The 24,973-nt window shown below is 48.2% G+C and overlaps 1 protein-coding gene across 4 annotated transcripts in view; it reads right to left on the bottom strand.

Annotated features, from left to right (window-relative positions):
* ANKRD6 (ankyrin repeat domain 6) overlaps positions 1 to 24,973 on the bottom strand; it is a 283,459-nt gene that overhangs the window by 127,048 nt on the left and 131,438 nt on the right. For 2 of the 4 annotated variants that reach the window (XM_079938870.1, XM_079938872.1), the window contains exons 2-6: positions 16,125 to 16,266; positions 12,073 to 12,171; positions 9,629 to 9,967; positions 5,212 to 5,310; positions 3,485 to 3,583 (exon numbers count right to left, since the gene is read on the bottom strand). In XM_079938870.1, the coding sequence (XP_079794996.1) occupies positions 3,485 to 3,583; positions 5,212 to 5,310; positions 9,629 to 9,922 (492 nt within the window). In that variant the 5' untranslated portion in view covers positions 9,923 to 9,967; positions 12,073 to 12,171; positions 16,125 to 16,266. The remainder of the gene's footprint in view (positions 1 to 3,484; positions 3,584 to 5,211; positions 5,311 to 9,628; positions 9,968 to 12,072; positions 12,172 to 16,124; positions 16,267 to 24,973) is intronic. The other 2 variants (XM_079938871.1, XM_079938873.1) reach the window with 1 other exon arrangement.

Here is a 24,973-nt window from a genome sequence, read left to right as displayed (position 1 = left end):
AGAACATTTAATTGGGAATCCAAACGGGCAGGAGAGTCACATCGCTCATAACCTTGGTTCCAAGATCCTGGCTCTGCCACTTAACTCGTTGCAAGCTACTGGGCAAGGCTCTTAATTGAATTCCTTACCTGTAAAATGGAGCGTGACTCCTACATGCTGAGGCTGTGAGGATTGATTCGGAGAGCCTAGGGGAGCATCTTCTTAATGGCAGAGTGCTGTGCACGTGCACGAGGTTGTTCCTCTTAGCGACAAGAGGAACACAGAGGAGAGCCGTGTTAGGGTGGCTGTTGGTTGGCTACCCTACCGACAGGGTCAGGAAGGCAAACAGGCCACATCCGACACTGCAGGCTAAAGGTTAACAGAATTTGCAAGCCTTTTTAAATCTTGGGTTTTTCTTGAAACATCAAAATTTGAACTACGGACAAGGCCTCCACCCAACAGGCCATAATACAACTGCATCTGTCACTTCCCACACAGATGGAGACCCTCTTGCTTTTGGACTCTACCTTCAAGGTCAAAATGGCAACCAAAGGTCAGAATCATGTCCACAGTAACGTTGCAGAAAGAATTTTTGACAAGAGAACTCTTTGAAACTATGGGAATAAGGCCTGCAAGGCTGCTGCTAACCCCTAGAAAAGCAACAAGAGAAACAGGCAACGTGATTTGGTGTCTGCCTGCAAGGACTCAGGAGATTAAATACATAAGCTCAATGTTTGTTCTGCTGAGCTTAAAAGCTGCGTCAGGCCTGCAGCTGCGGGCTCAGAGCTATCAGCCTGCCTGTTTAGGGCTTTTCCCTGGCCTGCTTTACTCCTGTCTGGATCACACAGCACTATCTGCCCATACTCAAGGATGGTTTATATTCCTTCCCTTTAAAAAGACGAATGAGTTTTTAAAAATAAAGGGAAACTGTGTGCTGCTGGGTCACTCACTCCCCTCTCACCACCTTAGCTCTAACCAGCCTAGGCAGTCTTCCTTCCTTGCTGTTACCTCCAGGAACGTGGTGAGTTCTAAGCCCGAGAGTTGCGGGAGCTAGTCCGTCGGTCATCAACCCGCGGCTGCAGTCTGGAGTCACCTGGTGGGGGGCCTTTAAATAGACCAGTGCGCAGACGCAACTCTGATGGCCCTGCCCCAGGGGGTGGGGCCAGGCCAATTGGGTGTAGGCACTGAAAGGCCGGCATGCTGGGAAACTCCGCCCCCAACTCAGGGCAAAAAAACGGTACAGCTGGTCACCCCAGGCCTGGTCATCAGGTGGGTTTGGTTTTCTCCCCTCTCCCCGTGTTTTTAAAGTTTCCCGGGAGATTTTAAAGCGCAGCCGGGTAGAGAACCACTGCTAGCTTAGTCCTCCAAAATGAAGGGTCTGCCCGTGTTTTAAACACTCCGCTCCCTGTGGCAAGGCTCAGGGCTCAGCTTGGTATGATTCTCAGTGCACATAGAGAAGGTTGTCTCAAAGCTGCTGGCTTCGTGGGAGTCATTAAATGTGTTGAATAAATGACTGAAATAAAAGAAATCTGATGGCTGTAGAAATATATCAAAATTTACTTTGCCAATAAAAAAAATCAATTATGCTGAAAAGCATTTGGATGAAGAAAATGAAAAGACATGGGTTAGAATACAGATTGTGGTACATCCACAATGTGGATGGAACGTTACTCAGCAATAAAAAGGAATGAACTAATCACACACGAAACAATATAAGACTCTCAAAACCACTGTACAAAGTGAAAGACGTCAGATGCAAAAGGTTGCAATGTCAAAACCTGAAATTAAAAACAACTGTGACCTAGGTAGATATACATAGCAGGCATTTTCCCCACCCTGAGTAATGAGTACTGATCTCCCTGACAAGGGCTGCTATACTTTGCCGAGTAAGGACCTTTCTTATACAACGGAATATTATTCAGCCTTCAAAAAAGAAAGAAATCCTGTCATTTGCGACAACATGGGTGAACCTAGGGCAATACACCAAGTGAAATAAGTTAGGGAAAGACAAATACCGTATGATTTCACGTCTACGTGGAATCTAAAAAAAAAAAGATGGACTGGTAGAAACAGAGTAGAAAAGTGGCCAGAAGCTGGGGTGTCCGGAAATACACAGAGGTTGGGAAAAAGGTATAAACTTTCAGCTGTAAGATGAACAAGGCCTGAGGATCTAATGCATAACGTGGTGACCACAGCTGATAACACTGTCTTCTATAATTGAAGCTTGCTAATTGGAGAACTTAAATGTTCTCACACACACACAAAAGGTAAATATGTGAGGTGATCAATGTGTTCATTAACACCTGGGAATTATCAAATCATCACGTTGTACACTTTGAATATCTTACGATTTTATTTGTCGATTATACCTCAATAAAGCTGGGGGAAAAAAAAGAGAAGGACCTTCTAGAGGCTTCCGCAGAGGCTGTGGCTGGTACAGAATGGAAGTCCCTCTTCTGGGACGGCACCTCACCTGTGCTTCCAACAGCCCCTGCTGCTTTATCTAGAGAGAGGACACATGGCTTCCCACACAATACTTTTGGGGCCCTGCAGGGGACAGGAGGGAGCGTGGTGGAGACCCACCAGGGCTGGTTTACGGCCCTAATTGTGTCACAAACGAATCACGTATCTTACAAAAGACTACTAGCTCCCAGCTTAGGCCTCCCTATCCATTAACTGGAAACCACCTACTTCGAGTTGGTATAATGTTCCAGACCATGTACCACCTGGAAGAAATGGAGAGCCACCAGCGTGCCGGGCAGTGAGCCAGGCATTACTGGAGGTGTTACGATGCATGGCTTGCTGCTTTCCTCAAGCTTTCGGCCCCTGAGGGAACCATGAGAAACATCTCACCAGTCAACACAGCACAGAGCTGTGTGCAGTCCAAGAGAGCCCTCTAAAAGACCGCCCGATGGGCCTGTGGGGACTGGGCTGGAGGCCAGTGGGCAGCAAGGAACAGGGTACCCCCGAGGGAGGGGGCAGCGGGAGGGGATGGTGAGCCCACACTGCTGTGCAGGAGGTACACGCCAAGCTCTCCCAGAGAGACAACAGCAACAGAGGCCGAGGCCACTCTGGGGAGGCCCCAGGCAGGTGGGTCAGTCTGCTGTGAAGCTTCTAAACTAGTCCAGGGACACACTAATAACGAGCACGGAAGGAGAGGGACGGAGCAGAGAGGGGTGACAGAGGACAACGAGAGAGAGGAGAGGCTGCTGTCCTTTCCTGTCCCCGCAGGACAGGGCTGGCCCCCTCAACCGCATACTCATAGACCGACGGGACAGCAGGGAAGCCACAGCGCTCACGGGAGGCTGGGGCCCCAGGTAGGTCCTCCTCCCCCCCATGTGGACCCCGTGCATCGCTCCCACCGAGGAGCTGCAAGCTTTCAATTCCCACCAGGTTCCGTGGCCCTGAGCCCTCGCCCTGCTCAGCGAGAGGAGGCTTCCGCCGGGAAGGCAGGCAGGCTGTCCTCACCTGTGGCCGAGGGGATCTAGCACCTGCCGGGCCTCACCTTGTTCTTGGCAAGCACGTTGGCTCCTGCTTTAACGAGCAGCTTGGCAGACTGGCTGAAACCGTGCCAGGACGCTTCGTGCAGGGCCGTGTTCCCGTCCTGGGGAGCACACACAGGAGAAAGCACATGAGCTGGGCCCGATCCGTCTCACTGCCGTCAACAGAGCACACGGTACTTCAGGGCACAAGCAGGGGCCTTTCTCCGCCGGGGCTTCTCACCTGAACCACAGAACCCAGGCAGTGATTTGAGTGGTCAGTTTCTCCACTCTTCCAGAAACGGTACCTAACAAGTACCGTTCCAGGTGCATTCTAGATTTAGGATGTATTACAGTGGATGACTTCAGGCATTAGGGCTTGAGTCTCTCCGGGAACCCAGGGTGAGAAAGGCTCCAGGGCCCATGCACAGCTCATATGTAACAGAAAGTAGCATCAGGAGATACAATGCCCCTTTCTCCCCACCTCTATGGCCCCTGAGGGCCTCCTCTGCTCTGCTCTGGCCCCAGAGAGAACCCTGCAAAGGTCAGGCAAATGAAGAGTCCAGCTTCACAAGTTCCAGGGCCCCAAGGGCAGACAGGTAGATTCCACTGCTCCTTTTTCTTCCCCCAAATCTAATCTCTCCCAGTTTAATCCAAAAGCCTCAGGGCCCCAAACAAATGAGCAGGCACTGAGAACAGTGATCTATCTGTAAATAAGGTAAATGAGTGTCCTCAACGGATGGTTTTTCAATAGAAATCAACCCATTAAACATAGCTTGTATTTGCTTAACTTACTATTAAAAAAAGACATATTAAGTGCAATGAACTGCATGGGGTGGGACCTGGGATTAGGGGTGAGGGGGCACAGAGAGGAGAGATGGAAACGCCCTCCTGGCTGTTCCAGGCCAGGCACAGAGCCGTCAGCTGGGGGCCGTGCAGGGACAGTGTCCAACTGCGTCCAGGCTCTGGCTTAGACATTCATTCAACACAGTAAGCCACGGGCCTGACATTGCTGACACCCACAGGGGAAGTCTAGGGTCTCGAGGGCTGTACCAAAGGCCAGGTGCTGGGAATGGTGGTGGCCGATATGTGGCCCGGAAGCAGGAAGCAGAAGGAAGAGTGAAGGGGGTCCCAGGTGGGAACACTTCTGGGTGCTGGTAATGACCTCCTTCTTGATGTGGGGGCTCACACAGATGAGCTCAGGCAGTGCAAACTCACTGAGCTGCACACGTATTAGTTGTGCACCTTTCTGTATATGTACGTTACACTGTAATAAAAGGTTTTTTAAAAAAAGTGGACAGAGGCCAGATTGCACTTAACTGCAAAGTCCCATGTTTTAAGATGGTTTGACAATTTAAAAACACTATGTCATTGGGATTTTTTAAAGACTTGATTTTGCTTATTTTCTCTTCCAGTGTAGTTTAAATAAATTAACTCACTCCGTTATCTTAAAAAAAAAAAAAAAAGGAAACAGAGAGGCTGGGGCACATCCCTTCCCCCACCCAGGCCTCCAAAGGTCACTAATTCTAGACTTTTTTTCTTCACCATTTATATTTATGTGGTTGCCCACTGCTGCCACAGAACAGAGGCATGAGTTTTTTAAAAATTCAATATCAGATACTCTTTCAGAGGAACCCTGGGACGATTTCCTCATGTTAAGGCATGAGAGCTGACTCAGGAATGACAGCATCTCACGAGCTCGGCAGGTCCCAAAGAGGGTCCTCAGGCTGACCCGTCCCACTTCCCTCCTCACCTTGTCCTGTCGGTCCAGAGCACAGCCCTCCTGGATGAGCGCCGCGATGACTTCGGTGTTCCCCACCACCGTGGCCCGGTGCAAGGCGGTCTGATCCCCCTGCGGGTGGTGGGGAGACAGGGACAGCAGTCAGCCCTCCCCGGCCCCTCACCACTCTCTCCCTCCCTCCACCCGACACAGGGACATCCCCATCACCGCGCGCCAGCCGGGCTTGGTGGGCTGGTTAGTAGACAGTGCATGCCTGGAGAGTCATTTTGTTCACAAACTCAGTGGTAACCCTAAGCCAACTGCAGAACAGCCCTGGGCCACAGAGCCGACCTCTGGATGAGGGCCACGCCAGGGGACGGCAGTGTGACTGTCACATCTGTGAAGACTGGGTCAGCGGGCTGGGCTGTGTGCTGTGCAATGGAACCAGCAATGCCTGGAATCTCTACTCCCTGCGGAGGCCTCCCGTTCCCCAGGGTCAGAGGACTCACGGGCCTGCTCTGTCAGCTAGCGGCACTCACGACCGGAGAGCGGGTGTACGTGTTGATTGGCCCTGGCCTAGAGCAATGCAGGGGTTACGCTAGGACATCTGAGGAGGCCAGGGGCTCAGGCTGTCACTGCACGTCTCTCAGAAGCCTCTTCTGATGTTTCAGGACAGCATCCTCGCTGATTTATGCTGCATTTGACCCCCTTCTCTGTGATCAGATTCCTGGGATTGCTGACCTGCTTTTTCTCTGTCAGGGCGCCAAAGGGAACTTGACTCTTCCCCTAATTGCAGTTGAGAGAAGGACTAAAATCCCAAAAGTAAGACTGTCAAGTCTGTAGCAAGAGAGAGTTCTGAAGTCTCTGAGGGCACATCTTATCTCTGACAGGCACTCAGGATATCAAGTCCAGCCTGGGGCGCAGGCTTGAATGGGGAGATGCGTGAACGGTGTGGAAAACTCCTGGTGGGACGGAAGGGGCGCAGGGCAAGGGGGTCAGGAGATGTGCGTCACGCATAGCCTTGGGAGACACCTGTCACCTTGCTGGACTTCAGGTTCTTCACCTGTGAAAGGAGGCAAGGTCCCTCCCTGCCCTTCTTGGGGTCTATGATGTGGTTGGCAAGAGTTTTACATAAACAGTTTTCTGGTGGAACACTGGAGGGGCAAAGGACATGCCCTGGGGCACTCCTGGTCCTTAGCCCGAGAGAGGAAAGACAATTAGAAGACAGAAAACATGGAGGATTTTTAAAGAAGGATGCACTGCTACCTATAAACTGCCTTAATCAAATGCTGATCCTACTTACATCCCTGGAACCTGTAACAAATGACAATGCACTTTAAAAGCACTTAATCCAAAAAAAAGTTCTGGGGATGGATGGTGGTGATGGTTTTGTAACAATGGGAATGTACTTAATGCCACTGAACTGTACACTTAAAAATGGTTAGATGGTCAATTTTAAGTTATGTATAGTTTATGACAGTAAAAAAATACTTAATCCTATTTAAAAACCAAATTCACATTCTTAAAATTTTTAAAAATCTCCCTTTAAAAATCCATGAGGGGAGGGACTTCCCTAGTGGCACAGTGGTTAAGAATCCACCTGCCAATGCAGGGGACATGGGTTCGAGCCCTAGGTCCGGGAACATCCCACATGCCACGGAGCAACTAAGCTCGTGCGCCACAACTACTGAGCCTGTGCTCTAGAGCCCGTGAGCCACAACTGCTGAGCCCACGTGCCACAACTACTGAAGCCCACGCACCTAGAGCCCGTGCTCCGCAACAAGAGAAGCCACCGCGATGAGAAGCCCGCACATCGCAACTAGAGAAAGCCAGCACACAACAACAAAGACCCAACACAGCCAAAACAAAAACAAAAAAAGAAACATGAGGGGAAATGATTTTTATTTTCTTCCTTATACTTTTTAATACTTTCCAACATTTTACACATATAATTTCTAGCATCAGGAAAAACTGCTATTTATTAAAAGTCTAAGCTGTACCAATATACCAGGAAAGGGACTGTCCATGTCTCAGAAGCTTTTCTCACTGTTCATTCTGCAGTGATGGATCCAGACCTCCACCCTCCCATTACCATGATTCCATCCACTGTCCACTGCATTCTGTCACCAAACCCTCCCCTTGGAATCCTAAGCTATTATTCCCATTACAAATTAGCTTTAGCCTTGGTTTTCTTCTCACCCACCTTTCCAAGACCCCTTACTCAAAGAGGACCCTTTCTGTGTGCCATGCAGTCAAAAGCAGAACATGGCCACTGGGTCAGTGTTTGCACAAGGTGTGCGAAGCCATCACACCTCGTCTTCAAACAACTTAGGAAGTGTTTCCAGATGAGGTGTACTTAGTAATCATGAAAAATTGCCCAGTCTTAACTTTTTAAAACTTCTCTAAGAATCCCCAAGACTGCCTGTTTCTCTACCAGCATGGTGATGGGTTTTCCCAAAATGGACCCCAAGTGCAATTTGTTACTGACCTGATAAGAAATGTGGTGCCCTGTTCTCAGCAACAAAAGTGAGGCTGCAGCCCCTCCTTCAGGGTAAACACCGCCTCAGTCAGATTTCTAATCATTAGAGGCCTTTTACTATCCCCACAAGCTGCCGGCATTCTAACTAGCACTCCTTGGCCCAATCAGAACAACCTTTTTACGTAACCAAGTGTAACCATTCTGTGCATGTTCTGCATAAAGTGTGGGCCACTCTTGCTGCTAAGTCAAGGTGCGGTCTGACCTCAGCCTGGCTTCAAGTCAAGTGCTCTATTGTGTTTCACGGGCTGCCACTACATCATGAGTTGAGGCAGCTCTGGAGCCAGAATGTCACCAGTATTTATTACTTGCTTTTAGCATGAATCTCCTGTACTTGCTTCCCTGGGGGTAACATTCCTTTGTGAAACTCTAGCTCAACGCAAGAAGCGAAATCTCACTTCTAGTTCAGCCCTTAAACGTCAATTTCCAGAGGGACGAGCAAAATGCGCAAGGAGACCCGACGACCTGGGTGAGGCTATGGTGGGAACAAAGGGTCCTCAGGCACCTGGCACAGGTGTCTCCTGCGTGTCCCCTTTCCTGGCCCTGCCTGTCTCCAGGCCACAGCCTCCTCTCCATCTTCACACCCCTCAGTCACAGACCCGCTCAAAGCCAGGGTCCTTGCCTCAGGTGTCGGATATACACGGCTGTGAAGGCCAAAGCCAGCCTTTCCCCACCCTGAGTGGTCCTTGAGCAGGACCGTTAGCTTTGCTCACACCAGGTGGGGTGGGTTTGGAGGACTGGGTGAGACACTTTCTCTAGTACATGAAAACCAGCCACCCTGAAGTTGCCAAGGTGAGCATCACAGGCTGAGAGACACGAAATACATAAGCCAAGGACCCCCTCGGGCTGTCTCAGAGCTACTCCCCCCCAGAACACAACATAAGCAAACACCTGAGACTCTTGATTGAAACAGGGTCAGTTACCTGTGAATCAACTCTTCCTCCTATAAAACTAAAACTTACCTTTGAAATATTTCCTCTTTGAAATATGACACAGAAAAGAACAAGATGTATCCTCACTACGTACTTATAACAGACCCAAGCAGCAACTTTGACATAAATATCAACATGAAATTCTGAAACTTTGGAGGAAAAAAAAAAAAGCTAGGAAAAGTGTGGCACTCTCAACAAAATTTACTCATTATTTATTCAGCAAATATTTATTAATCCTCTTCTACACTCCAAGCACCGTGGCACCTAATTCTCTCATTTTATTAATTAAAAAAAACTAAGGCCCAGTGCAGTTCAGGGGATAACCAGCTAATCTGGGGTAGCCTGGTTGGGGCAGAACTCAAATTGGTAAGGCTTTTTGCGCTCACCCTGAGCTGTTCACAACCTGTGAGGTCAATTGACCTTAAGACAGGCCTTAAGAAGGATCAGGTGCTTCTGTGGGATGGGCTACCTCTTTATGGCATCATCAAGCTAAGTGACTGAGCCCAGTGCCTTGGCAAGTATAGGCACCTGAGAAGTATTTGTTGAATGACTGACTACAAAGAAAGAAGCAGAAGGAAAGCGCTGAAGCTGGAAACTTGAAGACCCAGCAATCCTGCAGTTTGGCACTTCGGTTTGGAACAGGCAAATCGTGTTCCAAAGGGACTGCAACTGTCTGCAAAGTGCATGAACCGCCAGCTCTCCATTTTTTAAGACATCAGTGTTCCTTACTTTGGGATTTCAAACGATTTGCAACCACTGAGGTCTAGAACTTTGTTCTGAAATACTTTTAGTGTTCTCTCCTACACGGCGAAAAAGAGTGAGCACAAATGTGGGCAGATTCCAAAGCCAAGCTCATGGGAGAAACCCCAGTCATGCAAGGGTGGACCATGCCCCTCTTCAGGAGGAATCCCTCCCAGGTGCCACAGGCAGACATGTTGCAAGGAAGCTCAAGACAGGGTAGGTGCACAAAATAATTGCTGACCTCTTTTTCTCTCTCTGATCTTCCAGGGTTCTTCCTAGCCTTGCTTCTCTGGTTTTTCTTATTTTTCTCTTCCTTCATGCCTTTTACTGTGGCCACGGGGTCCTGGACTATTTCTGAGGTGGGGGCCGTGTGATTGCTCATTGACCAATCAGAGATGGCCTTAGAGCTCCAATGAGAGTTGACAGGGTTGGCAGGAGGCAAGAGGGAACTTGCCCCTGGAGTTGCATATTCTAAAGAACTGGTTTCCACAGGTTCAAATTCATAATAATCCCACTCCAGGGCACTGGAGGTCATTCTTCAACTAATTCTCAGTCTTTACCATGACATAGAGCACAGTATCTGTAGAACACGAAGTTAGGAGTAAATTCTTCATAACATTAACCTTCTCTATCGCTACCCATCACCCCAGACAGGTAACTTCTGAAATGATTTTTTTCCAATACTTAATCTCCCACCAGCTTCTTTAAAGAGCACTCATAAAGAGTTTTCTTCCTTGACTTCCTACATGAGTTTCAAGGCTGATCAACAAGCACAGTAAACGTATAGAAGACACACATGAACCATATTCTGGCAAATGCATTACTTCAGAACCAGTAAAGATCAATTCTACGTTCTCCATTCCCAGCTGTTTCTACACTGTTTTGTTGTTCGTTTTGTTTTAAGCTACCTGGGAGAAGCAATGTACGCATCGTCTAGACCAAGGGAAAGATGCAAAAAAAAAAAAAAAAAAAAGATTTCAATAAGTGAAAGAGCTCCTCTCTGAAAGTAGAGCTGGCTTTCCTTCTGCGGCCATGTCCCCCTTTGGCTGCCTTGGCTCCTGAGTTTTTACTTCCTATCTTGCCTGATATAAACAGCAGTAGTTCTAGAAAGTCAGCATGGCTTTTGCTTCAGGAGAACACAGTGATACTCGCAGCTCAGGACCTGAGACAGGAGTGTTGGGTCAGGATGGGTTAGCATGCCTGGTACTGCAGCCTTGCCACCGTGGCAAGCAAGGGCTTCAATTATACAGAGAAAACCAGGTGCAGCCTGACATATCTGCACCAAGCACTGAATGCCCTGCGTTTCCTGTGGTCAGAATCTCTTCTCTCTCCCTGTATTTTTGCTCCTGTCATATAAGGATAAGATATAATCAGGTATGTTATGATGGCTACAGTGCAAGGAAAGAAAAAAGTGTTGTGACCCAGGGTAGAAATCAACAGCTTAAAGCTAGATCAGCATCTTTTGAAAATAATATCCTTGATGACTCAATAGGTTCCAAACATAACCAGAAATTTATGAATGACACTGACAGCCTTATGCCCGTGTATATGACATACTTGGTTATTTCTTTGTGAATGCTGTCCTTCTCAACTGGTGTGTTTGCCAAGTTTTAGGACATTACACAGACTCAGAGAAACCTCGAAGCGCTATGGTAACCCACACCCTAGCCCACCTGAGTGTCTGAAATCTGATAACGTTCTGTAACCACAGAGACCACAGGTGAATCTGGGAGGGGTTTATAAATACTAACTCTCCAAGAGTCTGTGTTCCTCACAAAAGTTCTTTCTCCTTTGAGTCCTACTATACAAATCAGAGTTAGAAACAGAATTGAAAGTCTCTGAAAATAGCTTCCAATCAGATTATCATTAGGATATTTTCCTAATAGCTCACTGGACGGCAATTTACATAATCTTTTCTACACCCCCTTCTTAGAGAGTTCACCCTCTTCAAAGACCCAACAGGGCCACCCTATGCACTAGGTGACCCCATGCCAGCCACTGCTGATTTACTCAGGAATGGATTCTTGACTCCAAAAGAGCCACTGGAATCTCTTTCTAGATAGTCTGACTAAAGAAACTCAGAGACTGAGTTTCAATCATGGCAGGGCACCAGAGTGAACTCTTTCTGGAGACCTCCTTTTTCTCAGATTCCATGAGATCAGTGTGCTGTTGTTTCTTTAAATAGGTCCTTTTTAACTGAATGTATACAGAATAAGAGAAATCAAGGCGAGAAGATAAAAAAATTAAGTTTTTAAGCTTCACCTTTTCTCCAGTTATAAGTTTGGTCAATGACACATTTCCAGCAAGCCTTGCCCATACTCGTGTGTGTGTGTGTGTGTGTGTGTGTGTGTGTGTGGTGTGCTCCTTCATACTGAGACAGGACACAGACAAGATGCCCTTCGAGGCTCTGCACTTGAATAATACTAGACAGGAAATACTACCACTAGATAGGAACCATGATGGAAAGACCAGCTCACACTCCCAAACTCGACCTTGCTACTGAGAATGGGGCCCACAGCCGACCTTCAAGAGGAAGTTCTTCCCACCAAGATGAAGCTACAAAGTGCTGGAGAGCATCTCCTACCGCCCCCTCCCTCCCCTCATAGCTAGTTACACGTTGTGGGATTTGAGGCAGACAAGCCCCCTTGACAACCATGCCCTGATAGAATGATGGCTTCTACTCACATCGTCCTGGACATCGAGGTCGCAGCCAGCCTTCAGCAAGATCTGGACCACAGAAAGATGGCCCTTATTGGCAGCAAGATGCAAGGGGGTCCGGCCATGCTGTCAATGCAGAGCAAACACTGATTTCAGAACAAGACGTCACGCGCTCTTCCCCTGGGGGCGGGGAGCCTAGAGCAAGGTTTGCACAGTGGCGCTCCCCGCCACCCCCACACCCCACCCACCCCGTTCAGTTTGGCAGGAGATTCTTATGGATTCATCCGGAATTCAAGTTTGTCTTGGTTAACCTTGGCTATTGGCACTGTGATCAAGGAACAAAATATGCTCAAACTGTGGAGACTTCCCTTAGTGCATAATTTCCACTCCCCGCTCATCCAGCCACCAAGTAGGAAAGTAAGGGCTTTCAAGTTTTCTCTTATTTCCGCACTGGTTTGATAGTCAGGGATGGTGAAGTGGCCACAGTGAATCTGATGGGGTAAGAGATGGGAGAGCAGCAAAGAGTCAAGCTAATCAGCCCCGGAGAAGTCTAGTTAGTAATTCCTCAAAACTGAAACTGATGGACAAACCGTTAAAACACATTCTCCCCTCTTTAGAAACAAATTTTTAAATTACAAAGTGTTTCAGCCATTCAAAAATATGAACATTTTAAAACGTACACAACCACCAATCACTTTAAGAAAAAATTAGAGAAACCGTAGCGATTCCTCGTGAACCCCTCCCAGATCTCATTTCCCCTCAACCCCGAGGTAGCCGCTCAATTTGGGATTCGTCATTCCTGTCCCTTTTATTACACTTTACTACACGTTTGTAGCCACGCATAATAGATGCACATCGTTTTGCTTGTCTTCAAACCTTACATAAATGGTATTAAACTGTACAATGTCATTTGGCAATTTGGGGGGTCCAACATTATATTTTTGAGTTTTTTAAAAATATTGTCACATCATTCACTCATTCTCCCACTGATGGGTTCCAGGTTGTTCCCAGTGGCTGGCAGAACACACGTGAGTGCACGTCTCCTGTGCACCTGAGCGGGCTTCTCAGCCCTGCTGGTGGGGCATAGAGATGACCGTTCCCTGCAAGCGGGCTCCTGAGCTGTGACACTGAGGGTCCCACTCAGAATAATCCTCTTCAGTGTAAATCAGTTTCCATCTAGAGAACTGACCTTGCCAAACGCCTAATTCTCCAACTTTTGAAGGAGCCATTATGTTGCCTTTGCTTTCTCCCTCAAGTTCACGGTGAAGAAACGTTCCCACCCCAGCTCCAAACAGCATTTAACCATGCACGGCCCCACCTGTGCTGAAACACTCCCAGGGGAATAAGGGTCTCACACGGCCTGAGTCCTCTCTCGCATCTTGGTAAAACTTCCCAAAGGCCTTTACTGATATTCTAGCAGGATAAACCCGTTTATGATCTCGATCAAGCGCCCGTTTGCCGTGGGTAACTAGCCTTGCAGGAAAACAAGATGGCAGACAATAAAGGATCTTAACTTCAACCCGCGAAATGCAATCAAAGCATCAGAATGATTCTGGAAAGAAAGAGGTCAGAGCTCACTTTAAAATTAGAATTCTTAATTAAGAAAAAAGTGTGTCCTAAGAAAGTGGGCTATAAAAAGCCTTCATAAAAAGACAACGTCTGAGATGAGATGAAAGCGTGACCTGCCTTGGCTGGCAACTGTGCTCAGCGCGGGCCGCTTAACCTTGACTCCTCCGACGAAATGTCCACAGCTGATGAGATGGAGCCAGAGAGCCTGGTTCCCCCCTCGCTGGGCCTGGCCCCGGGCTCCACCTGTCCTGCGTCCTCGTCCAGGTCATCGGATCAGTGACCTTCACAAGGCTTCTAGAGCATCCTGAAACAAGGGGAAGCCCACTGCATTTGTGAGGAGAAAGACGTGTGTGCTGTGAGGAGGGCTGACAGGATGGCGGGACACAAGAGCTTCTGAGCATCTGGAAAGTGCAGACCGTGCGGGCAGAAGCTGCCCCGAGAGAGGCTGGGAAGGAGGCCACAGGCCGAGGAGTAGCTGGTGCCACAGGTCAGGGGAGCCCCAAGGAACATCCCTGTCAGCAACCAGATATTACAGTGTGGAAGCTGAGGCCCAAGGAGGCGAAAGGGTCTGCCCAAGTGAACACCAAAGAATCAGAAGATGCAGAGAAGGAAACACCGATGTGGTTCCAACCAGGCCACGTCTGGAGGGCACTTCAGAAACTACAGATTACTAACGAGGCGGCCCTGGACTGCAGGCAGCTTCCCCCTCCAAGGTCAGCAGAGTCCCCTCTGTGGAGAAAAGAGAGGCCAGAGGCACTGGAGCCCGACAAGCCTCGTTCAAATCCCGGCTCTGACTAGTAACACCTGTGAGATTTTGTGCAGGACACTCTCCTAAGCCCCTTTCCTCATCTGTGAAACAGGAACGGTCTCCACTACTCACCCCGCAGGCTTCAAACAGGATAAGTGAGGGAACGCCCACCATCCATCACGGGTTTCCTTCCCTCCAACTGTCCCCAGCCTCGCCCCTGAAGACACCCCAACCGCTGCCTCTCCTCCCTGACACCCCTGCACCGTTGCCTCGGAGACAAGTGAGATGTTTTCGAGGGCACAGACCTGGGAGAAGACTTGGACCTTGGGTCACCTGGATAGCCAGGTGGGCCCTTGCTGGAGGGTTTTGAAATACAAGGTCCCACGTCTCCACGTCTCTCTGGAAGGGGCTTCTTTACTGATAAAACCCTTCTCCAGTTCTGCGAGAAGAAATGTTCACGGCTGCCTTCTCCACACCCACAGCACTTCGGCTCCCCTCAGGGAACCACCAGTCCTGTTCTGAGGGCCCTTCCCACTAGGCCGTGATCTCCCCGAGTGCGGGACTACACCTCAAACCAATCCCGGCGCTCCTCAACCGCAGGGCAGGCCGGGCCTCCCAGGGTCACTGGAGCAAATTCCACAGTTCCACGCTTGACCAGAGACAAGGCGGGCCCGGCGGGCTGCAGCCTCCAGGTTCGGAGACGTCTCAACCCCTCAGAGGAGGTGTAGGCATCCTGGGGGCTTCATGAGCATCTGAGCGCTGCAACAGTGACACAGGGGCTCCTCTGAGGAGGGTCAGTGTCCCCCTTGCATGTCTGGCTCCTTTTCTGGCATCTGGTAAAACTACAGCAAGTAGCAAAGGCGGTAGTAACTGGTTTCCCATTGACCCTGAAGCTGTCCACTCCTGTTCCCTGGGCTCTCCTAACACAACCACACACACACACACACACACACACACACACACACACACACACCACCCACCCAGAAATGTGGTTGGTTTTCCAGAACATTCTGTAGTGAAAAGCAACAAAAGTAGAGCCATTCAGGGGAGTAGCTGCTCCCACCCAGCACACAGGGATACCCCAAGGTCATGCCTGACAAACGCAGAAGGCTGAAACCACCCTAAGTGTGAGGGGGCAAATAAAAACTGATCCTTAGAGGGGTCTTTGAATGACCTGTACTTAAGGGTACAACCAGTCTCAACCTCCACGCCCCTAGGAATGGCCAGTGGAGGACATGGGAAGAGGAGGAAAGACTGTGGACCATGAATGATAAGAGGAAGAAGTTTCTGAAGCACTGGTTTGTCCTAGGCCCTGCCTAATTCAAAGACCAGTTTAACCCAACTCAACCCAGGCCCTGGTGAGCCCAGCAAGACCAATAGCAACAAGGATGAGAGCAAGGGCCAGCAGCAGCTAACATTTATGGGACGCTTACGGCATGGTAGGCACATCTTAAGAGTTTTACATGTATTAGCTCATTCAATCTTCCCAACGACCCTAGGAGGTAGGCAGCATTATTAAGCCCATTTTACAGATGAGAAAACTGCAGCCTAGAGAGACAGTCACTTGTTCAATGTCACGCAGCAGGTAACTCGAGTCTGGATTCACCCCTAAGCCATCTGACCCCAGCCCGCATGCTCTGGCCCACCACACTCCCTGCTAGCTGCTTCCTGTGGGAGGAGACACTCCCCTGGCAGAGGGCTCCACTCTCAGGACGCTCCCGCGGCTCCCAGATGATCGCCCCTGAGGGTGCTTGCAAATTACCTGGTTTCCTCAGAATCTCAAGATGAGGAGAGAGGCTGTCCATTCTCACTGTACATCTGAATCGCCTGGGGAGGTTGGTCTGTGTGTCTGTCCACCCGTGCTGATGCCTGAGGCCTTCCTCCAGAGTTGCTGACTCAGGGCTCTGTGGGGCGCAGGCAGCAGGGGTTAGACATCCTCCCCAGGTGATTCCAATGAGTGACCTGGGCTGAGGAGGGGCCGCAATAATCCTCCCCAGAGCAGCCACAGGCCCTCAGGTGAAACCTGCCCAGTGGGGACCGTTCCAGCAGGAGTCATTCCTCTCGGTACATTCCTCATGACGCTTTCGTCCCCAGCTGTCAGTACAAAACACTAAAAGACTGCATCTCCTCAACCCAGAACTTTCTGTATCTTAAGAGAGTATATAAACGATACAATGACACTACTAAAAATTCGGAAAATGAAAGCAAGTCATCTGTGATTCCACCACCCCACACAAGGCTTATCGTTTTTACCCCGCCTTTTCCACGGCATCTTTTCTATTGGCGCTTTTGCAGTTACATTCACAGGTCACATGAAACTAGCTTGCTTGTGCATTAATAGTGGTCCTCAAACTTTATTGGGCAGCAGAGGCTTGTTAAAGACAGCTCTCTGGGCCCCCTTCCAGGGTTTCTGATTTTGTAGGTCTGGGGTGGAGGCTGAGAATTTGCATTTCTAACAAGTTCCCAGGAGAAGCAGATGCTGCTAGTATAGAACCACATTTTGAGAGCCACTAACATAAACCACCGGTTTTCAATGCCGTTCCACATTAGAGTCACCTGAAAATATTTTTAAGCTCTCAACTTTCAACCCCAGATTCCATCAGCCTAGGGTGGGGTCTTGGAGTGGGTGTTTTTTAAGTTCCAGGTGATTCTAACGTGCAGCCAGAGGTTATGAATCCCTCGTTGCATGCTTTAAATGTGCTGGTCCCTCCAACCTGCCCTGGGGTCAGGATGGGCCTTCTGAGAACAGCGAGGGGAGGGAGGGTGCAGGACCCTGCAGAGAGCACATTTCCCTGATCCAACCAGGGAGGGGCAGAGGCTTGGAACACACTCACTTCCAGGGAACTGAATGGCAAAGGGCCTTGAGACGTAGCCAGGCAACAACAACAAAAAAGTGGCCTCACTGTCAACAGCTCTGGGCTCTGGTCTGGGTGCTGCTTTGTTCTGGCATGTTGAGCCCTGCGGGTCCCGATTTCCAGCAGAACTGCTGCATGGTAACAAAAGAGTGACTCCCGTTCCAGCAGGTGACCCGTAAATTACACTCTCAGGTGATCATAAAGGGCGCTCAGAGTGAAAAGTCCCTGCTACTCGTTTGGAAGAGCCTAACTCCCAGCTGAAGGGGGTGGGGCTCGGTCAGGGAATATTCCTAGAGAAGAATTCCTGTTCAGATAAAGATCTCCCACCAACAAGGGAGCCCAGCCAAAGGTAACCAGCTTAAAATACACCTTGAAAGAAAGTGGAGGTGTTTTGTTCCTCCCTGTGTTCAGATGTGGTACTTAATCCCTCTCACCAGACACTCCAGGTGGACCAAGGTATTTACACTGGAGACACCTCCCTCGGGAGGGGCGGAGCCCCAGGGAGGCGAACCAGGGGTAATCTGAGAACCACAAGCCACCGCAACAAGCCTGGAAAGACTCTCTCTCTTCCTACAGACTCCATGGTACCCCAGAGTCCTGGCCTGTGACCCTGGTCACTCATTACTCCAGTCAGGACCTGGAAGCTGGGTCACAGCTTCTTTCTCCTGCTTAGGTATCTCAGATCCTCCTTACTAAAGGGCAGGCCTTTCACACTGACAACACTCGCCCCATGAACACCTGCCCCATGGGTGCTGAGCCCTGACTCCTCAAGGAAGCTGCCTGGTCTAACAGAGTGGACCTGAGAAGTGAGAAGAAAGGGTGCTTAGCCATTCCTGGAACAAAATGATATGCTTTTGCTCAAGCTCACACAGACACACGGGGCAAAAGGAGGCTAAAGGAATTGAGACCCATTAGCTCAACGAAATAAAACAATTGAGCCATCTTAACTGGGTGTGGTTACAAGGAGGGCAGTTGCAGAGATGTGACCCACATGAAGGGAAACAGTTCAACAAGAAGAATTTAGGTATAACCTAAATTAGTGTAATAATTTCAAAATGACAACACTTCCTTTCTTCAGATCATGAGAAATACAATAGGTCAGGATCATGCAGTCTTTTGAGGCAAGTAAAGTCTGTCTGTATTACCTGCAGCATTAAGGAAACAGGAAAGAGAGAGAGGAAGCAAGAAAGTTGTAACAGTAGTAAAGTAGGAGTGGCACATATTTTAGAAACAATATAATACTCGGATTGAAAAGGGTCTTTGAGAATTTAATTTGGAGAGGATAAGTAAGGCTAGCAGAGGGTCAGTGATTTTCAAGAGCTCAAGTTTTATTTGTGGCAGAACAAATAACAGCTGGAATCCTGGCCACTTGGCCCCTTGTTCCGGTTTTAAATTGTATTACAAGGCTCCCCACAAACTTTCTTAGGTGTCCCCAGGGTCCCCTGATCATAAACAGTATTCCCAGAGCTTCGACTGCCTGGAATGGTGTAGATTTGGGTCCAAAACGTCAAAGTCCTTCTCAGGCTTATGATTCAATGAAAACACAGTTATCAAGATATTCAGGGGAGAAAATGGACAAAGAAAAAGTGCCACGGATAAAAGGAAAGTGAGAAAATAAAACTTTAAATTTAAAAAAAATGTATAGTTTAGAGAGACTTCAGAACTTTCTTTCCTCTTTGGAAATGTGATTTGTCTACCTGCCTACTTGAATCACATCTTAATCAGACCGTAGGTGACAAGAAACAGCGAGGGAATAAAGTCCTTGGATGACAAAAATCAGGATCCAATACAATCTCAGACTGGAAGGACAGGCTAATTTTAACAAGACAAAATGTAATGGGGGCAGATGTAAAATTCCTGCACTGGCGGGGGTCAACAGTCCAATCATACTCGGGCAGGGCTACAGGGACTGTCCTCTAAAATAAGAGTCCTTCCCTTTAAAACTGTCAGTGCCAAAAAGCTTCATAATGTTTCTCTAAGTCTTACTTTGGGGAGGGCCTAATAATCATAAATAATTGGGAGAGATGATTTTAAATGTGTATGGTTAGGAATCAATTATTCAAACATAATGGCTTCATTAATAAGAAAATTCCTTTTGAGGTGATACAGAAACTGTTAGGGTTGGGCTTGCTTCTAGAAAGGTCCACCAACCAGAAGGACGAAAATATTTCAAGCAACTTAATTGGCTGTAAAGAATCCCATTGGTTAGGGACTTCCCTGGCGGTCCAGTGGCTAAGACTCCACGCTCCCAATGCAGGGGGCCTTGGTCTGGTGCCTGGTCAGGGAACTAGATCCCAAATGCCTCAACTAAAGACCCCGCATGCCACAACTAAAAGATCTCGCGTGCCACAACTAACAGATCCCGCGTGCTGCAACTAAGACCTGACGCAGCTGAATAAATAAATTAATTAATTTTTTAAAAAAGAATCCCATTGGTTCCTATAGTACATCTATTCCTAAGTTAGAAGGTATCAGTTAATGGCCTCCATGCTCCTTACAGGTAGCTACTTAGACCACATTTTCAATACGTTGAAACATTGACAGAGCAAAGCACAGTGGTCCAATGCCTGATGAACTATGGTCGAGAGGTAAGAACTGTCCTCTCTTATTTCCTGATTTTTATTGGAATCATTGTCTTTTCAGCAATTGTTAATATAATCATGTGGGGTTTTTTCCCTTTTAACCTGTTGGTGTAATGAATTACGGAACCATTCCTGGATCAAACTCTACCTGGTCACATTATACTATTCTGATATGTGCTGTATTTTATTAAGTAAGGTTATTAAGAATTTTTGTTTCTAATTCATAATTGGGATTGCTCTATAATTCTTGTATTATTTCTCTCACTCTCATTTATATTTACCTGGTTTTGGTATTAAGGTTGCACTGGTTTCATAACACAAATCCAGCTTTCCATTTTGCTCTATGCTTTACAATAGTTTAAACAACATTGGAATTGGTTTTTTGTTAAAATACAGAACAGGGCTGTGAAACCATCTGGCTCTAGCGCTTTTTTAAAGGTTGCATCTTTAATCACATTTCTAATCTTTTCTATGGTAATTAGACTATTTAAGTTTTCTGCTTCTTGGGTGAACTAAAAAATTTTTTTTTGTTATGGTTAAATATACATAACATAAACTTTACCATTTTAACCATTTTTTACTTTATAATTCAGTGGCATCAAGAATATTTCCAATGTTGTGCAATCGTCACCATTATTCAATTCCAGAACTTTTAATTATCCCAAACAGAAACTCTGTAGCCATTAAACAATAATTCCCCTCTCCCCCAGCCCCTGCTAACTTCTATCCTACTTTTCTTTTCTTTCTTTTTTATTACTTTGGCCTCACCACATAGCATGTGGGATCTTAGTTCCCCGACCAGGGATCAAACCTGGGCCCTCGGCAGTGAAAGCGCATAGTCCTAACCACTGGACTGCCAGGGAATTCCCCCCACGCTACTTTTCATCTCTATTAATTTGCCTACTCTAGGTGCCTTATACAAGTGGAATCATACAATATTTGTCCTTTTGTGTCTCTCTTATTTCACTTAGCATAATGTTTTCAAGGTTCATCCATGTCACAGCATGTATCAGAATTCTATTCCTTTTTAAGGCTGACTAATATTCCACAGCAATAAGGTGGCTGTCTGTAAGCCAGGAAGAGGGCCCTCACCAGGAACCAAATCTGCCGCCACCTTTATCTTGGACTTCCCAGCTTCTAGAACTGTGAGAAATAAATGTTTGCTGTTTACCCACCTAGTCTGTGGTATTATGTTACAGCAGCCTAAACAGACTAAGACAACTATTGATATGGGGATTACACTGATTGATGCAGAATCAGCCTTGCGTTCTCACTTGCTCATGGTGTAGAATTAGCCTTGCGTTTTCACTTGCTCATGGTGTAGAATTCTTTACACATTGCTCTATTTGATGGAAACACAGGCTGAAAGAAGACCAGGCATAGTCACCACCTACTCACCCATCTTGGTTTATATCCTTGGTTTATAACAACTTAAACATGCAACAGCCAGTTCTCACTGGAAACAAACCAACAGGCCTGCTGAGAAAGAATTTTCAGTCTCCAAACAAGTTCCTGGCTTCATTTATTTTCTGAAACCCAAGTCATTACAGCTTAAGAGTAAGAAAAGAGAAAGAAGAAAACTAATAGAGAATCCACCAACAGACCATCTGCACTGGCATCTGAGCAGAGGCCCAAGTGGGCAACTCAGCAGCTTCTAAAGCTTCTTTCCTCTCTTGCTTCCTTATTTTATAGCAACCCTAGAGCGTGGATGAGGTGATGACACTTCGTGGAAGTTTTACAACAGGACGATTACTGGCCTGGAAACCAGTGATCCTCCAATGCGTTTCGTTCAGGAAAGACACAGGTACTTAGGGGGTGTTACCAGCACATTAATCTGGGCTATAAAAGTCAGCTGTGCAGCTTGAGGCTTCCGTTTTCAGCGCAGACTGCTAAGGCAACAGAGCACACACTGCACAGACAGACCCAGGGATGGGACATGCAGCTGACTTGCTGTGTGAACACCCCGGTACGGACTGGGCCTCTGGGCCACCGCACCCAGCAGGCCTGCCTGGAGCTGGGGAAAGAGGGCCTGCCTTCACCCCCGCTGAACACCACTGCAGACACAGCAAGAGGGCAACAGAAGAGGCCCCGCAGAGCAAGGCACCCCTCCCAAGACTTCCCCAGAGGCCATGAGCAAGCAGCCGAGAGACTCAGGGCTGACCCCGGACTCCCGTTCCAACAGCAGCGACGGCTGCCTCTCCTGAGGTGCTTGAGTCAGTGTTAAGGGTCCATCCCCGACGTTTCGAGGCTTGCTCTCCTCAGTCACAGCACGTCTCCCCCTCAGGCCCAGGCAGGGACTTAAGTCTGACCCATGACACCAATTCTTACACTGCCCTCTCCCTCCCCCAAAGGAGCATCTCCGGGGGCGCCCCCTACCTTTGCGGGAAACACTAGCTTAACTAACACCCTCATCATCCTAAGTGAACCCTCACTGAGCCTTTCCTAGTATTAACCCAGCAACGTGCCACACACGTCTCACAGGTGGGCCACACGACAATTCACAGCATGCATTTGCCTTCCCACGCTCAAGACGTGGATCTCCTGCAGGTGAACTTGTTTCTAGCTTGCGTTACGGCATCGATAATACCAGTACTCCGTGGTGTTCCACAAAAAGCGCCATGAATTCCAGGCATCTAACCACCGACTTGGCAGCGCTCTGCAGAGAGCATTGCCCCGTCCCACACACGGGGCTCCAGGCTCCCGGGAGGAAGGCCCGGAGCAGTGAGCTGGTTCCCAGCCGGCTGCTCGTTAGAGTCATGGGGGCTCTGAAACAAGCCCAGCCACACCCCACATCAGTTAAATCAGAACCTGGGCATCAGTATCTTTTTAAGGCGGTCCAGGTGATCACACATGTGGTCAATACTGAAAACTGCTGACCTGCCGAGGGGAACTTCTGTGCCTCTGAGGACCACGGATGCAAGTGAGAAAACAGTGATTATGATAATAACTACCCTCCTCTGAGCTCGTTCCACATCCTTATTACACTGTACAAGCACTCTGCATGGATCACCTCATTTGACCCTGACAGCAAATCCCCGAGGTAGGGGTTAGGCTGATTTTACAGACAGGAAACCAAGGTTCAAGGAGGCCAGGGTCACAGAGATGGTGAAGTGATTCTCTGCCTCTGCTCTTGGGAAGGAAAAATTGGGAGATTTTTAAACGGGTGACAAAGTCATAGAGACAGGAAGTGGAGCTGTGGTTGCCAGGGCAAGGGGGCTGTGGGGTGGAAGTGTTTAAGGGGTACTGAGTTTCCGTCTGGAAGATGAATTCTGGAGATAGATGGGGCTGGTGGTTGCACAAAAATGTGAATGGACTTAATTCCATTGAACACTTAAACACAGTTAAAGTAGTAAGTTTTGCGTTATGTATATTTTACTATAATTTTTAAAAATGAAAAGAATTTAAAAATATAAAGTGGGTGAAAGCGAGAGAGATGACTAAGTGCCCCATTTCAGGCGCAGTGCAATTCCAGGTCATCTCCGGGTTATCTTCCTTGTCTTTGAGCTATTTCACAAGTCTGTAAGTCTTAGAACCCTGAGGGTGATGCCAACAAATTATGTCTAGCAGATTCAGTGTATACTGGCCAGTTTTATACCTAATAAGCAAATTTATTTCCGCTTTCCCGAGACCTGCATATTTGTACTTTTCTGCATTCTCTTTTGAAGCAGTTGCAACATCTTACTGGTTCCCTCACTAATTGATTAAATAAAATCTGAACACGTGTTCGTTTTATATGAGTTGCTCAGAATTACCAGCATATGTCAAGTTTCCCTGATTTCTGACAATAAACTACAAAGGCCTGAGTTTGCCCGGTGGAGATTTTCTTCCCACAGGGTGATGCTTCCAGCTGTTGGAGAACAAAAAGAGGATTTTCTGTGTGACCTGACGTGTAACTCCGCACCCTCAGGGCCCCCATGGAGCGTGTGGACCCAAGAGCAGGACCGGGGCTGCATCAGCCCTGCGCAGGCCCAGCCCTCACTCAGGAGGTGAGAACACACTGGCTACTGGGTGTGAGATGCGAAGTCCCAGGCCGCCTTGGGAGGGTGAGGAAGGGGAGGAGATGTGTGGAGACTCCCACCACTGACCTCCCATCAGCCACCCCTTGCTTTTCCCCCTGACTCCCGGGAAGCTGGCACTAGACACAGGCCAGAGCTGGTGAAAAAGAGAAAACTCTATGAACCCACGCCGAAGGGGACAGGAACAAAGGCCAAATAGAGCCACTGCTGAGAACTCCTGGCAAGGAATGGAGAAAGGCGGATAAATTTGGAAGAAGGGCCAGGAAAAGAGGGAGGAGGGAGGGGCTGGTATAGCACTGGTCACAGCGCGCTTAAAGGGCAGTGTGCCCAGGCCCCCCTCTCTCTGCCGGGAGAGTGTACACCAGTGCAAGCTCCACGCAGAGCCGTTCTGCTCCAGCTCTGAAAATTACAAGGGCCTGCCCTGGAATTATGCCCTGCCCCATCAGTGCCACTCACAGAAACCTGTCCCACAGACAGAACCACGCTGTGCAGTAAGACCTCAGGACAAGGTCAGTAGCTGCCACATAATTTCTAAGAGCAGAAGATAAACAGCATCTAAATGCCCATCGATAGGGGATGGGTGAAGCCAATTACGGTTCACTGAAGAAAAGCAAAGGGAAGAAGGGTGTGTATAGTGTCCTACAGTTTGTACAGAAGCAATCTGTGGGGATATACATAGAGATACATCTATTTGCACATATACGCATAAACTATCTCAGGAAAAAAACGCAAGAAACAGGTAACACAGGTTGCCTTCAGAAAAGGAGACACTGAGCCGCTGGGAGAGAGTGTGAAAGACTTATCAACTTTTTGTGCCTTCTGTTTTAGAACCATGTGAATGTTAATATTACCTGTTCAAAATATTTAAATTGGTTATATCTTTTTTTTTTTTAATTTTTGGCTGTGCCGCGCGGCATGTGGGATCTTAGTTCCCCAACCAGGGATCAAACTCGTGCCCCCTGCAGTGGAAGCGTGGATTCTTAACCACTGGACTGCCAGGGAAGTCCCTTTTATATCTTTTTAAACAAATGTATGGAGTCTTCTGGAAGAGGCATGCGACAGACAACACGTTCTCTCAAGTGGACACTTCATCTGATCAACGGCCTCGTAAGCGTCTATTTCTCACGCCGCCCTCCTCTTGGGGACTGGGGATTGGCA

The sequence above is a fragment of the Stenella coeruleoalba genome, assembly GCF_951394435.1.
Source record: "Stenella coeruleoalba genome assembly, chromosome: 12".
Taxonomy (NCBI): domain Eukaryota; kingdom Metazoa; phylum Chordata; class Mammalia; order Artiodactyla; family Delphinidae; genus Stenella; species Stenella coeruleoalba.
This window is presented reverse-complemented; position numbering and strand designations above follow the sequence as displayed.